The sequence below is a fragment of the Hippichthys cyanospilos genome, chromosome 15 (genome assembly GCF_059441005.1).
Source record: "Hippichthys cyanospilos isolate Australia breed blue-spotted pipefish chromosome 15, RoL_Hcya_1.0, whole genome shotgun sequence".
In the NCBI taxonomy this organism is placed as follows: domain Eukaryota; kingdom Metazoa; phylum Chordata; class Actinopteri; order Syngnathiformes; family Syngnathidae; genus Hippichthys; species Hippichthys cyanospilos.
In genome coordinates, this window is record NC_142383.1 from 11,526,645 (window position 1) to 11,543,478 (window position 16,834).

General features: G+C 39.6%; 1 protein-coding gene across 1 annotated transcript in view; it reads left to right on the forward strand.

Annotated features, from left to right (window-relative positions):
* pappaa (pregnancy-associated plasma protein A, pappalysin 1a) overlaps positions 1–9,823 on the forward strand; it is an 89,247-nt gene extending 79,424 nt beyond the window's left edge. The window contains exon 22 of the mRNA XM_088435264.1: positions 9,719–9,823. Within this exon, the coding sequence (XP_088291390.1) occupies positions 9,719–9,823 (105 nt within the window). The remainder of the gene's footprint in view (positions 1–9,718) is intronic.
* Positions 9,824–16,834: the final 7,011 nt, after the last annotated feature.

Sequence of the window (16,834 nt, forward strand, 5' to 3'; positions counted from 1 at the left end):
AGCAGCGAGACACGGCGTTAGCTCGCCGATGAACCCAAAACACTACTACAACTACAGCTCTGCTGTCAGTGTACTGTACTTGAGCCGCTATCTTTTTTGTCTCGCAAAATTTTCCGTTTGATAACAGAAAGAGAAAATTGGAAGGAATAGCCATCAGTTTTCTAACAAGGGTGGCAGGCTTGCAGATGCCTATCTCAGCTAAAATTGTAGGGATTGTTTTTTTTTTAATTGAAGCCACTCATTGACAGGGCTAATGTTGATCATTGGTTTGTCAAAAAGTGAAATTCCTGCTATAGTTTTGGCTTTATTCACAGGTGAATCTGCTCATTTGGCAGGTAGACAGGCCCTGAACCAATTATAGGATAGTTATTGTCACTTGTATCGGATTGATATCTGAAATTTAGGCCGATATTAAACTCCGCCTCAATAAGCTTACATTGTTCTGATCACTGTCACTTTAAGAGCCTTTGCCAAATCACGGACAGTAGACGGTAATTATGCTGTAATGACAACACGCTTTAGAATTCCAACCACGTTTTATCTTAACCAGGGATCCAAGTTTCAAGATGATGACTGAAAAAATAATGACCCGTTAATGTGCAACTAACAGATAATACAGTGGAGCCCCGCCATATGAAATTAATCCATTGGGATCGTAAGGCAAACTTGTCGTATGGGGGACAATAGAAACCGATGGTAAAAACATCAAAGTTGTATATAAATATTAAAAATTGGTAACAAAATAGTATAGTAAGTGCTACTTATATATAAATATACATGTATACAATTAAATGACATGATAAATACAAAAAATATATAAAGGAAAAATTAAACTTTATTTACCTTTGGAGTGACGTGACTTGAGTTAGTTACTGCCACATTCCCTAGCGAGAGTGGCTAGCCTAGCCTTCTTCATATTTATTGATTATCGCCAGCTTCGTTTCCATACTAATCATCTTCTTACTTCTGTCTTTAACATCACTAGCAATCTTGGGACCATGGTTAACCAATCCAAGTTTGAATTAAGCACTAAAATGCACAACAAATACGATATTGTAAGCACTCACTGAGCCATACGCTTAAACACTGACTGCCAAGTTTGAATTTTGTAATCATTGTTGATGTCATGAAGTGGGAAAAATGCTATAAAGAGGGAACGAAAAAACTTAGGGTTACGAACGAGATAGCTGACCAAGGGGACCTCCGTGGCTTGGTTGCCCATTTGGCAGGCACCATAGGCAAGAGGCAAGTAAAAAACAGTTGAACGATGTCTATAAGTTAGTTGATCCGTTTTTTTGTGGATTTTGATCAGCGGCAGAGGCAACACAATGTTGAGAAGATATGCTGATCTATATCCATGAGTTAACCTACAACAGGTTGTCCGGGGCTTTTAGTTGGTTTTGATATGCAGCAGAGGCAACGCAAACAAAAGCAGAACGACTGCCGAATTATGGCTACGACTTAACTGACCAGTGGGAACTCTATGGGTTTACTTTCTTTCTTATTCTTTGAAGGAAGCTGAAGAAAAAGCATGTAAGCACAAGGATGCGACTCAGACTCAATAACACTTCAAAGTACCTTCCGGCGAATGATCCTCTCTTTCTTTCCTTTTTCTACTTACCGCCGCCCTTTTGAAAAAAACATATGGTGGAAAGCCAATGGAAAAGGTAGTACATGTAGAGCTAATCCTTTTATACTGGCTGAAATGAAATGTACTGAACTTTTTGGGGCAGATGTCACAGTACCACTATATCAAATTTGAATCTTGGCGTCAATAATCTTGAACATATGTTGGGAGCATCCATTCAAGATTCAAGTTTTGTCTGGTAGTGGTGAACTGACTTTTTTTTTTTTTCCGCCGCGGTTGTAGCATTCAGACCTGTGAACATTCCTTTGCATTCCATGATATTCCCCGCATTCATAAACACTGTACGTTTTCTGGACATTTAGGCAGTTGTTAAGGTTTTTTTTTTTTTTGCGGTTGGCTGCATATGGCAAAGCGCTCGGTTCTTGTGGTAGCAGCAAGTCTTTAGTGTAGCAACGGGCTTTGTCTGGATCCCACTTAGCAGTCGTTGGCAAATGGCATGATTGGAAGTGTAGTTTAGCTTCTGCGCTGCAACATCTGCTTCTCTGGTTTGGCTTCTCGTTCTGAATTTGGCAAGTGTCTGTAGTTGTACTCCTGGCATATCCATCTGTATATCTGGCTGCATTTATACAGCAGTCTATGCGTCTCCCTGGATATTTCACTGTGTCTGACTAGGAAGCCTCTTTATTGCCTCTGGTGAATTAGGATGTAGAAGGAACATCTGCGCTTTTCCGACGGCGCAATCGAACATCTCGGGATTGCTTCCGGTCCGCTTTCACCTTTCAAGACAAGGCGTGATGACAAGCTATGTTTTTCTAAATGATCGCTTCTTTATTTTTTAGACTGACTAAATCATTAGAAATTGGACAAAAGAATTGACCTTTTGGTGAGATCCTTTGATATTGTTGCCAGGTGCAGCAAGCATTTTTGGAGACAACTTGACACTTTCACTGTCGGCACTCTCCGGAGAAATGTTGCCCAATGTTTGGAGGAGGAAAAAAGTAGCAGGCAGAAGGATGTGAAAGGATATCTTTTGGACTAAAGGCACATTGTATATCAAGGTGTGTTGCTCCACATCAAAGGAAACAGACAAAACTACCTTAGTCCCTTTGGTGGAGCTCAAATCTCCTAGCCTTTGGACTATATAGACATTATTGAAAGTAGACGTTATTCTTTTTTGATACGTTTACTGTACAAGCAAACACATAACACACTGCATAGTACACCCCGTACGCACTCCAAATATATTGACGTTAGCATTTTTGGGCTAGTTAGCTACTAGCAAGTACACAGCACTACCCAACTCACCTCGCAGTGGCACAAATGAACTGACTGCAATTGTGGCACGCACAGCTATTTACAGTACGAGTATAGCCCATGACAGAGAGAAGGCGCTACTGAGCCATTATATTTACACAAGTGGAATCGTTCCAATATCGAACGTAACCCTGATACACATAAATAGGGGCCTATGCTTTTAAGAACCTCCTAAGAGCGTAAAAACGTTTTTGTCGTACATGGGAGTGTTGTTTTTGTTTTTTTTTTCGTTTCAAATGCCAGCTTGCTTTTGCTGAGCTTTGCATTTTGCGCATATATCAGAGATGTGGGAACGTACTCATAATCTGCAATACGGCCCATGTTTTCGATGGTAGAAGTGGTGTTCAATGTTAATTTTCTTAGTTCATTAACCCCCCTTAAAACTTTGCTAAAAGTTTGCTAGAAACATGGTAGCAGGGTGCAATTTCTGAACCGTAACCTTTAGCTGTTTGCTTAGCTCTTACTAAGCTCTTGCTTCCTCTTGAAATCCGAGTTTGACAGGAGGATATACCGTACTGCTAAACGTCAGAGCAGGGCCAGTTTAAGGTTAAGTATGCCTCATTTCAAGTCCAAAACAAGCCATAGAAAACAAGTGTTATGAAGACTTTTCTGGCTCGAAGTGCACCTCGGTCCGGATTGTGACATAACGTCAAAAAATACTGGCAGTGCCAGCCGAATCAAATCCTTCAAATCTGCCAAGTCAAATATTTTTGTGTATATACCAAGAAGCCGGTGTAACATATGCCGATCTACATTTGATTTTTCGCTTAGAGGCAAATTTTTCGAGGACGTGGAAGAAGGCGAGTCGCCAATAGAAGCATTTACAAGAGAATGAACGCCCCCATGAAGCGATTGGCTGGAAAACTATTGTGTGGCTTAGTCCAAGCCACTTTGTTTGATTCTTTTTTTTTTTTCTCTCTCTTAGCGCACACTCAGTATGGACAGCTAAGAGATCATGAGGAAATATTCCTGGATTTGACAAAACATGTATTGGATTACAATCGCTGACTCCCCCTTTGAGTTCTGGATGACTTGTTGTGTATTATTCCACCCCCAGGAGCTTTGAGGGTGCAAGGTCTAGCTGCATGTAAGGTCGCCTGTGGATCTAGCGTTAATAGTTGCAAGCTGTCAGTCGGATTTGGAGAGGATGAGAGTAGGCAAGCGTATGGAGTAATGCCTTGTGAGGGTTGCCTGCACAGGGACCCCCCCCTCGATTTTTTTAGACCCCCTCCCTTCAGATCCCAATTTTGGAAGAAATCTCTCTCTTGGATGCTTGACGCAGTATGGAGAGGGCAGCAATTATATAGTTATATGGCTTGGCCCCTCTAAAACAACTTTTGCTAAATGAGACTATATGTTTTTCTGTCTGCTTTGGTGGTCGGCTCTTGACTTGCCTCCCAGTTTCTCAGCGCTGTTTACAGCTCTCCGTCTGGCAAATGAACGCTCAGTATGCGATTTGTAATGTGTCATGACTGATGTTTGTGTCCAAACTGATGGTCCGCCATTGCCAGCACTGACCGCCTCGCTTTTTCTCTCGCTTTTTGCCGCAGATAATCACTTAAACCATTTTTTATTTCGCATTTGACGTTACTGGCAGTAACAGGCAAATATAAAAAATGTTTGCCTTCACGTGCATATTAAATATGCTCATTTGGTAAGTGTCTGAGGTGAAGAGCTGCGCAAAGTATTCAGTAGTTCTGTTTCAGCTGTGGTATCCAAGGTTACTTTCCTACCTTCTCATGTTTTTGTCAGGGCAACTGCAATCCCCCGTAATTGCCAACAATTGAATAAACAGCATCTCGCCATAACTAACTCAAATGCCAGCTCCAGCGGTTGAGGGCATTTAAGTAGGACGGCTGGGGTTTTTCTCCACAGCTGAGCAAAGGTAGTTGCACAGCAGTGAGGACACACGCCCCTCTGTTTGTTAGCGAATTTGGCAGTTTGGTGATGTTAAGTGCTAGCACTTATGTAGCCAAACAGAGTTAGTTTTTTTTTTTTTTTTCTTGCTCTAACCTGTCATCTTAACATCCTAAAAAGTTGAATTATTTCCAGTGTTGCCCGCTTATATAAGCATTTGTCACATACAATGTTCTCAAGTTATACATTTTTCCCTTATGCACTATCAACTTGGATTATGCTTGACTCCACTTGGAAGTGTCACACTGAAGACATCAAGTGGAACAAAATACAAACAATGGCAGACTAAACAAGCAATAATGAAAGCCATTGGGAATTCCATGCTCTGGTAAATGTGACTAATAGCCACGGTGAGGAGATGCATTTTATCCCAGATGAATGAAGGCCCTTGCCAAAGCAATAGCAACTGTCTAATGCGTTGGGTCTCAATTTTTATTTGAATTTTTTTTGGTAATGCACTTCCAGTTAAATATTTATTTGGACTCAAGTACCCCTTAACCAGTGCTTAAAAAAAAAAAAAACCTGAAGCAGAGTCCAATGTTAGCAACTAGCGATGCTAAGAACGGCGAGCAGCTCTAGAAGATAGCAGCATTAGCGGTTAGCAGAACTCAACTGCCCCATATAGGCAACTGCGCCATCAGATTACTTTTCAGAAGCGGTTTAATGACTCTTATACTGCCATCCCTACTGAACATTTAACAAACGTACTCAAATATGCTAGACAGCAAAAATCGCCTCTGTGGTTTTATGACCCATTATAAATCATCTTTGACTCATGCAAAAATACATGCTTTTAATTGTTTTTAAAATATCTGATTATCCGATAGCTGCAGTGCTAATTAATAAGTAATATTGTCCAGGAAACTATGTCAATTTCTTCTGTTATCTAGCTCATTTTCTGGGGTTAGGCTGGGATAAGATATTTAGAGAAGCTTTAAGCAGGTAACTTTAAATTTGTGCATTTTCTTTGCTGCCTCAGTGGCCCATTTGTTTACTGATTGACCGGTCATCAATCCAGGGTGTATTCCATCTAAATCTTGCGGCATGTTTTGTCGCTCATGACGTACATTTGCAGAGTGGGCAGAAACGCTCTTGGACACTATCTGCACACCTGGAACGGTATTGTGACTGTGCGGCTGTTTGTATTGAATCAGTGCCCTTGACACTGTATCCTTACCTTGCCCTTGTCTAAAAATCTGCAAGCATATCAGTCAACAAGCCGCCTTTGATAAAGCCCAGTCGAGCCGGAGTACGGCACTAGCCTTACATAGCTTCCACCTTCCAAGCAATGACTGACACATGCATAGTGAAGTGAAATGAGAGGGACGCTGTTATTTTGACCTGGACCAGAGATGGAAGGATGAGGCTCTGACAAGATCAACAACCACCAGAAGTTCTTTCATGTAGCACTTACTGGGTGTCCCCCACCCCGCCCCAACCCCCGGGCCTCCCTCCAGCCCTGGAATATGGGGCCCCGGGCCCACAAGGCCAATTCCCAGCCACCCTGAAGAGACCCTAGAGTCAGGGCCAGATGTGGCAGCTGGCCCCCGTCACCCTGAGGGTCAAGGTCAAAGGAAAACAGTTCAAATTTACCACCCACCATCATTCGATTGATCCGCCGATAAACCTTGGATGGAAAATGAGGAACTAGGAGTGTGTTGTGAGTACGAATAGAAAGATAAACCAAAGCGAGACACTAACTAAACTGAAGCTGGGAGTTCTTGGCCTCGTACAGGAACACACCTCACGCCGTTGACAGCTGTTTCTGATGTGTGTCCGGCCCCCGGTCTTGTAAAAATCATCCCATGCAGGCGTCGTTTTCTTAGGTGGGTCCAGGGCACTGCCCACTCTCTCCACCTGGCCCGTTCGCACAAACAACTTTTTATACGCCTTTTAAAGAGAGCGTCATTCACTTTGCTGTTCTCATGAGTTACTGCTGGGTTTGATTGTCAATCCAAAATTAATCGGTAACAATTTTCGGTGGTAAAAATTTGATTTGCAACAAAAATACCGCATACATTTATTTTCAAATTAATGAATTGAGAAGTTTCAAATGTGGAGGTTTTAACTCGGGTTAATCTCACTCATTTCACAATCTCGAACCTTATGCTTTCCCTATGATGATTAGATCCGCATTCTTGCATCGAGCTTCTCGTGTTAGGGATGTTGGGGGTTGGAAAACTAAGGTCAGTCACACCCCGAAGTCGACACCTGATTGGCTGTTAGTGCCTTTGGCTCCTGTTGTGGGTGGGAGGGCAAGTTCAGGAGCAATAAAAGACATAAAAATCGAAGCCGTAGTTATCCGTCCAATCACTGGTAAATTTAACTTGCTCCGATGGCACCATCGATATAGGTAATATGTATTCTTTGTAAGTAAGGAACTTGTTTACCACATAAGCGGCTCCAATTTAGCCTTCCTCATCAATGCAACGCACCCGGCTGCGACTGCAGCCACAGCTAACAATAACAACAAACAAGCTAATATAGATAGCCGTAGCATACAGTAGCTCTTTGCAAAATTGAATTCAAGAGCACCCTGCCTATGAGCAAATATGTGAAGGACAAGATGAACAATGTTTTATTGTTCATTTCTACTTATTTGGCAATCGACAAAAGAAAACCGCACCATTCCCCCTGATTGGTGAAACTAAATGTTGCAGCCAGTTTTAGGATTCATCTCTAATACGGCAGGAGGTAAATGGTTACATCCGCATCTGTTAAAGAAAAGAAATGACTGAAGCCACATTTTTGTTGCCGCTTATCAATTTTGGGATCTGGCCCAATAACTCAATGTGTTTAAATTAGAAATGGACAAAAACAGTCTAGTTGAGGGTTTTTCTCAGAGATAATGAACTCACTAAATTAAAGATCATAATGAATTCATCATTCAATGTTTTAATATCGTAACACCACTATTTTCTTATCAAAAAAATATACTAGCGATGTTTGATACCAATTATTTCAGACCAAAAAGTATGAGAACTGAATTCTGGAGTAGTCACTGATTAAAAAAAAAAAAAGGAATATTTTAAAGACAGGCCTATGTATCCTAATAATGCTATTTTCTTTAAAATGGCAAGATAATTTAGTGAATTTTCAGTCCCTAATCATAAACCATCCTTAAGCCTGTTTGGTATCAGGTGCTGTCACGAGTATCAATACCATGAATTTAGACGGTAAAGTATCTGCACCGATACTTATACCTGAAATTGGTACTACCCCATCCCTAATTCATACCGATGATATGTCTTCACATAAAGGTGTTTGTGTTTATTTATTTTATGACAAATTATTAACCAACCTAAAGTGCAGAATATTTCTTGCTAACTGTCATGATGCAATGCTATTTTTTGAACACCAATTTTTGGGGCCTCCTGAAAAGCGATGATTTTGGGGATACAAAGATTCTGTCCAACGCCACAACTTCTTTCACAGTATTTTAACTATTTTTTTTTAATGTGGTTCTACTTTGCCATAATTAGCACCGCTATCCGGACCAAGAGAATTTCATTCCGTATTTTCAACTCACTAAAAGGAACGGCTAGTCAGCTTTCATTAATGACACCTGAACTAAAAACCACCCCAAACCGTGTGGTGTGTCAGGCTGGATTAGTCTTATTTTAACATCCGCATTGCATACTGGGAACTATTGTACAAAAAAAGTTCACAACCACTTAACCTCTAATAAGAAAAAGTGATGCTGGCAGCAGGCCCTCACAGATTGAGCTGATAAGTCACCATTTTGTATTTATTTTGTATTTTTTGCACTGACGTGCCTCAGTCTGCTGTTTGCCTTCGCATGACTTAGACCACATGTGTTCCTGGTTTGGCTGAGGAACAAGGGGAACACACTTTGTATACCCAAACATTTCTAGCCCCGCCCCCAAGGAGGCCGGCAGACAAGGTGGCAGCAGCTGGTGCCATTGATGCGTTCTGAGCGCCTAGAGCGAAGGCTACTGAAAGGATGGTTCTCTTTTAACCCAATTACGATGTTATTGAATGCCAGAAAGGTCCGTCTATCCATTGATGTGTTTCCATTTACCAAAACAAGTACTACCAGGTACTATTTCTAGTGATCGGGTTCCTAGTCTTGATCAAGTGATTTTTTTTTTTTTTTTTCAGGATGATATGATTTGACAATATGATTCGGCAAGGAAGCTGATAACAGATATATGAAGCTTTGTTTTAACTTCAAACAAAAACTGAAGGTGCAGAGTGGGCCCTGACCAATTAATCGGCCCGCTGATTATGGCCCTTTGTGCATTCTGTCAACAGAAAAGGATATGTTATTTAAAAGAGATCGTTTACTGTTAACAACCGCTTTTAACGGGTAATTGGCACTGGGTTTACCTGTGGATATATTTGAAACAGATTGAAATTCAGTGAAAGAAAACAAATGCTATTTTATCCATGCTAATTTTGCAAATCAAACTCCTGATTAATCTGTAATCAGTCATTTTTTTTGTCAAAAATATTCATCAGCATGGGCATAAAAAAATCTATATTGGTTGAGCCCTAGGGAAGATTGTCCCTAGAGTAAGCACAATCTTTTGTAAATTTAACTGAAAATTCAAATAAAAGTTCCCTGAAGTTGAGAGTTTTTACTGGGCACAGCAGTTGGGGTTAGGATAGTCCCAACAGGCAAATCGGCCAAAAGCATCCGTAACAGCCATTGCTTAAATTCTAACTTACCCCTAAATCTTTCTAAATTCTTGCCTGTTTAGGATTCAAAAGTAGAAAAAACATGCCTAACGATATGAATGTTTAGACTATCGGCCAATATCGGCCGCCGTGCCGAGTAAAAGGTTACAAAAAAAGAATAAATTGACTATTTGTCAGATGGCCAAATAAGGGCAGCGCTACATTGACGTTGTTGTGTTCTTTTTTTCTCCTGCTCAGGTAATTCCATTCCCCATGTCCTGTAACATACGGAACGAGTGCTCCTGCCGGGATCCCAACGCCGCAGAGAACAAAAGGGAGGATAAGGTCCATTCCCTGGGGTGACCGAACCTACCAAGGAAAGGAAGTGGGGACGAGAGGGGGGGGCTTAGTTCAAAGTCCCAAGACCCTTTTGCTCCAACATCGCACCCAGAGTGGCCGAGGCGGTACCCCCGCACCCCTCTGGATCTTCATCCTCCATTTTCCTGCACATGCTGCTTTAACGGGCATACCTCTCCATCCTCGCAACCCCTCTGCCTCCACATCATGAAACGATGGACAAAAGACGACGGGACTCACGAGACGCCACTGAGAACTTCATCCCTCAACTAAAAGGAAAGTAACCTCACAGTATCATCGTCATGAAGCAACATGAAGGGAATCGTGAAAGATCCAGAAAAGAAATCAAACAAATAACAAAAACGTAGGCAGGCCGGGGTTTGTTCGGTTCCTCGTTTAGTGCCCTAGCTCGACAAATACAAGATGAAAGCCATTCCAAATGTGCAAGTTTAGTGTGTGTGTGGTTGTTGGATGGATCGATAATTATAAATATGAAGGAAATGAAGACACATGTTTCTCAGACACGTTTTGAAGGAATGAGGTTTTGGCAGGAGTGGTCAGACATTCTGTATCTGTTTTAATTTCACTCATGTGTTTCCTCGTCGGAACATCAGAGGTTGGAAGTCGCCCGGCGGGAAACGATACAGTCTCATTTACACTCCGCGGATTCCGACATGAAATAAACAAATTGTCACAGAAACTATCAAGTCGTTACCCGGCGACCGCAGAAACAATATATTCCCATGCAAGGTCTTTTTGTTGTTGTTTAAGCAAATCTCAGAGCGCGTAATAAAAACAGCATCCGTGCAGCCTCTGCTACTGCATCTGCTGCTGCTTGATATATTTGCATTGTAATATCCTCAAGGGGAGGCGGGCAGTTAACGGATTTTCGTCTGCAGTTTGCTTGCACTCGCATGTTCACGGGAATGCTTTGCAACCTTACAAAAAAAAAAAAAAAATGCATCGAACATTGACCGAGACTTAAGGAATGCCAATGAAAAAAAAAACATCTCACTCTGCAGCGGTTGATTTGAGCAGTTGTTTTTGACCAATAGCGTAACATTTAGCCATACAGTTAAATAGTTGAATGAAAACAATGTAACTGATTGTAAATGTACACACATATTTGCAACATTTTCCATTTAAAAAAAAACAAATCTCTACATTATGATCCATTGCGCAGTATTTAAAGTGCACTTGTTTCTTCGAGCCAATACTTTTGAATTTTGTCTAACTGCTTTCCCACTAATTCACCTTTCGCTAAGACCTGCCCCTCATGTTCTACGATTGGAACTTTGAACGCCGTTGACGTGAAAGGACGTCAACGGGAGCCCTACCAATGAGTGCCATCAACATTAATCAACGTTAACTATGTTTTTTTTTTTTTTTTAAATGGGAATCGATGGAAATGAGATTTGACCAGCTCTGGTTGAACACTAAATTGGGAATATTAAGAAAAAAAATCTGACTATGGTCAGTCAGAATCTTCAATATTGGCTCTTTAGGCCGACAAGTTAGGCCATCAAGTTTTCCAAACCGAACCTTATTCCCACTGTTTACATATACCATTTTGGGGCTAAAAAGAAGTAATTTTGGTCAAACTGACTGATGATAATTCCGAGCACTCTTAAATTTGATTTTTTTCAAAAATTTACAGTGCAATTGTGTACTGATCCATGTGTGATTTTCAGTATGTCGTCTTTAATTCAAATCTCTTTCTAGAACCAATCACTGACAGGAGAATATCATTGTGGTCTGTTGAAACAATTCCTTTTTACTGTCACTTTTATGTTTGCGTTCTCATTCTAATCCACATCTAATCAATAGCAGGTGTCCGTGATTCTGGTTTTGTATCTTAGAATCATAAGAAATGTAGTCCCAACAACCTAATGCTACATTTAAACTGAATGCAAGCTGAGCATTTTTGGTGGCGGGTTTCCACAGTGAAAAAAGAATAATTGAACGAATTGGTTTGTTTACCACGTTGAACCATCAACAAATATAGCATTAGCATAAATAATACAAGACCACCAGTCACCAGATTAACTGGTAATGCTCCAACTTAATTTTTCACCTGTTTTAGGTTTTTACTCGGTGCGAAGCAACTTCCATGTAGTTCCATGATGAACAAAAGTAAGTGACACACCCACAGTACTAGACTATAATCTAAACCTAGCTCAATAGCACTCAGTACAATGGAAGCCCGAGATATGAAAGTCCCAGTTTACACAAAACTCAAGGTAAAAAAACAACATCCAAACAATTATTTTGTTCCACCCCCAAAACAGAAATAATGTTTCTGAGTCACCTAGATTCAGGGCGTGTTTAATACCAAAAAATGTGCACAAAAATATTAGATTTTTCCAACTGGTCATTTTGTCACTCAATGTATTACGATTAATGTAAAGACCAATAATCCATCAAAAACCGGGTCCTTTGTCAAACCTGTTCCTTCGTGTGATTGGCCAGGCTTAGTGAAAAGGTGAATTAACCTCATTCAAACTGCCATTTGATTGCACACATCGACACACACGAGCATAAACAGTGCTGCTGCTTGGCTTATCAGCCTTCGTTTTTGCTGCTTCGGTTAGGTTACGGTCACAGCGCGACTCTGGTTCCTCGTTGGACTCGCATAAGGCCGCCCGAGCATTCCTCGCCATCCCGATTAGTCGGGAATCATCGTTCACTCACGCATAACAGGCAAGTGGCAACGTAAGACTGATGGCATTGTACGGCCAATGGTACAAAGACACACAGTTGCGAGGTATATTATTTTCCACTAATGAAATTAAAATTAACCTAAACAAAAAATGCAAATGAATATTTTGTAAATACTACTCCTCAATGGAGGGGAACAGGATCCTTTCCATGTATTTTTTTTTTTTTTTTTAGCAGATGTCATATTCAATTAGTGTTTGTAATAATGACCTCAGTTACTGCACTTTTTAAGTTGCCATGTAAGAAAAAAACAGTATCACTTTCAAGAAAAAAAAAGTCTAGAAGCTGCTATTGTCTGAGACAAAGTGTATATTTGGTCTATTGTTCTCCCTATGTGTAACTTTGACATCATCTTTTCTCTTACATTTTCCTGAACTTGATTTGCTTGTTGCTACCAAGAATATAAATTTTTAGTGGAACCTCCAAGATCGAGCATTGACTATATCGAACCTTTTACCTCCTTGTGCCATTGGCAAACTATTGGCCTTATAACACATTAATAAACATTTTTACTATCTCTTGATAGGGCCCCACCGATTAATCGGCCGACCAAATAAATTGGCCAATTAACCTTCAAACATCAGCCAAAAAATCATTGGCCCTGTATGCTTATTCATTTATAAATATGACACCCATTCAATTACTTGTAACACAAACACATATGATAAAATATATGTCCTTAAAATTGTATTAATTGTGCCATGCAATGCATTCTGTAACCCCTATCGAAAATGCATTTTGAAGGAACCTATACTATTTTATTCATTACTGGTTTTAAAATGTATCCACTGATTTATCAGTAATCTGTGTTTTTTTTCTACCAAGATTCAACATTGGCCCTAAAAAAAATGAATATTGGTTGTGCCCTTATGCAGTGATCCTCTATAAAGATAATTGAGAATGGAAAAAAAAAAATCCCCATAAATTAGCATAGTTTTGAACTGAGCAATTGGTAATCAGATTAAAATAAAAAACAAACAAGACCAACTTCAATATCCATCAAAATGTTGATCTGATAATCTGCGTAACAATTCAAGAAATGCTGTTTTTATTTTGTGTATTAATTTTTTTTATAATTTACCCATTAATTGTTTTTTTTCTGCCAAAAATCAGCATCGGCCTTAAAAAATACAACTCCGTCGGGCCCCTACATTTTGTGTTTTTATGCATCTGCGTTGGCATAATAAGAAATTCAAATTCACACACACAAACAAAAGAGAGATTGCAAAATTACCCAATGGATCAAGTGTTATTAATATGAACCTGCTCTTTTTCTTTTGTCTTTTTTTCTTGTCATTCCATTCAAAGATTCTATACATTGAATACATTTTGATTTGCTCGATGTTGGAGGTTGTACTATACCGTTAACATTTCAACATATCACAACTGCACATTTGTTTGTCTTTTGCCTTGATTTTTTTTCAAGCTGTACAATTTGGCCGAGAAAGCAGTAGCTCAAAGTCAAAGAGAAGGAAAACCGAAATGAAGAAATTGTAATTCTTATTTTCGATGATTGTAAGGATGTTATTAAAAAAAAAAAGGTTATATTATCTTTAAAGATTGCATTTTACAGAAGATATGTATTATCTCGGTAATATTTTACAATGTAATATTAGTACTGTGGTTGCGGATGTCAACCTTCCTGATCCAGCCCTCAACTCCATTTCTGCTATTTGAATGGACCATTCTGTTGTTTTGACTCACATTAACGTGTTATAAATCTGCCGCCAGACTCTTTTCTTTGGAGAAGGTACCCCATAAAGCCATAGTCCACCCAGCGAGTCACGCAAGGATCCATACTGTCATCATCACAGGATCCCTCACTGTACCTCATGCCTGTAATTTTTGCTGCTTCGAAATATAGATATATATTATTTTATTATGATTTTTTTTTTTTGGCTTCTCATACCGATGGTGTACATAGTAGAACTATTTATTGAGAGTGTTATACTTTTTTAAGTTATATTTAATGTCCATGTAAGTTATTTCTCACTTTGTTCGTGCATCATTATCATTGTAATCTGGCAACGCCGCTGCCCTCAGATGCAAATTATTGGGGAACCTTTATAGTAAAAACAGACAACGCTTGCTTCGCGTGTTAAATGGATTTTGAAAGTAGAATGTAATTGAAAAAAAGTTTTTCTCTGCCTATGGGAAATAAATAGTGTTTAGTGGTACAAAAACATTGGAGGTACTTTTATGATACTTCAAGGTACCTTTTTCAAAAACGTTTCCAATCTTTAACTTTCCTATTCATTTTTTAAGGGTTGAATATGATCCATGCTCATTTTAAAATATATGGAAGGGTGGAGCTGCCAATATGGTGTGAAATTTTTTGACTGGAAAAATTATTTGAATGTATTTACAAGGATGTTCAAACATGTTACATTCGAGCAATTTATAAATACTTTTGAGCATTATCAAATATGTTCAAACATACTTCCAAAAACGTATTAGCATAATTGGAAGCTAAAATCTAAAAATAGTATAATAGTATAATGATACTGGCTATGCTCAGCCACCATCGCGGCGTTATTGGATCAAATGTTAGGTTTCAGCTTACACATTTGTTGAAAATTAGTTTCAAGTACGTTTGAGCAAGTTTGGTTTAACACACATGTGAGCTAAAAGTTAAAAACAAACAAAACAAAAAAAAAAAAGGTGATGCTCAACAACATTTTGTGGCGTTACGGAAACAAATGCTACGTTTTTAGCATTTAACTTTCACGTATATTCAAACTTATTTTCAAATACGTTCAAACATACTTCCAAATATGCATGAACATTCATTTAGACATAATTACTCCCAACTAACTCTAATGGCCATGAGGAAAATGTATTTGCAAGTAAGTTCAAATGGGTTAATCATTGTGGCATTACGTTGTTTTTTTTTTTTATATCATAAAAGAATGTTTTTTTTTATATCATAAAAGAATCGGGGAAAAAAAACTCTAGGGAGCTGAAATTTCCGGCAGATGAATAAAAGATATAAAATTTTAAAATGCAACAAATCTGCTACTTCTATGCGATTGCAACTGGACGTGTAAGGTTTTGTGTACAAAAACAATTACTGTCCAAATTTTGGACCATATAAAACCATTATAATTAACATTTTTTAGATGCATTTTAATATGATTTATTAGTTTGATTTAGCTGTTATTTTTGCAACATTCCAAATAAATTTTGTCAATCTATGTCAGCAAATTGAAATTTTTTTGTTGACTTGTGTTTCATCTCAAGACAGTAGGTGGCGGTAGACACCAGTTAATGGTCATGAAGCGTCATCATCATGTCACAAAGACTGCAAAGACAGATGACATGTGTATGGATAAAACTGATGTCACTGAAGAATTTGAGTGGTTGAAGGATATAAAATATTTGTAAATAACTTTAATTTCTAGGCCTTTAAAACATTTACAAAATTAGGAAAAAAATGCAACGCGTATAGTTTGAAAAGTGTGTGCACAAGGGTTTAAAAAAAGTTCACTCCACACTGGCAGCTCCACGCTTTGGTAAAATTACAACAACAAAAAACATTTTTGGGGGGGACTTGCAGAATAATTTTGAGCTTGTTGTTTAGTAGATTTTCACATAGGTCATATAAAGTCTTTTTGGGTCGTAGAGTGTTCTTGGCTGCAGATAAAAAGGTGTGTGATTGGGGGTAGTTTTTCCTGGCCCGGGCAGCTATTTGGCCAGGTGTAAAATGTGTACTCACAGGGGCGAGAGCCCGTTGCCCCCACGGCGGCGGCGGCGGCGGCCGACTGGCAACGGCGCACGTAGGCCGCGGGGGCCGGTGAGTCAGATTTTCTCCCGTCGGGTCGGGCGGCCGCCCCCCCTCCTTCCGCCGGGCGGACCCCCGCCCCGCCCGCCTCCCCCTCCTTTGACACACTGCCTCATCTGTCACTGTCAGCTCGGGCGGCATAGGGCAGCCAGTGTGGAGCGGGGGCCTTGCGTTAAAAAAGGAGAGAGGAAGTTTGGGCAGCTAAAAGAGGCGTTTGAAGTGCGGGCTGAAGGAACACACTTCTCCTTGGCCAAGCGCCTGGCTTATCACGTATACTAATATGTTTTGGAGCCCCGTTTGCTCCTCTGACAGGCTTTGATATCGCTCCATTTATACCAACAGTTGCCACTTTGTTTCTAATGTAACACCTGTTTCTTTCTTCTTTTTTTTTTTTTTTAACGTGTCCAAAAATGAACAACAAAGAAACAGACCCCTCAGATCATAAATAACTGATGTGCCATCTTGTTCAAGACATTTTTATTTGTGTATTGTAACACATGAAGAAGTACCTCTCACCG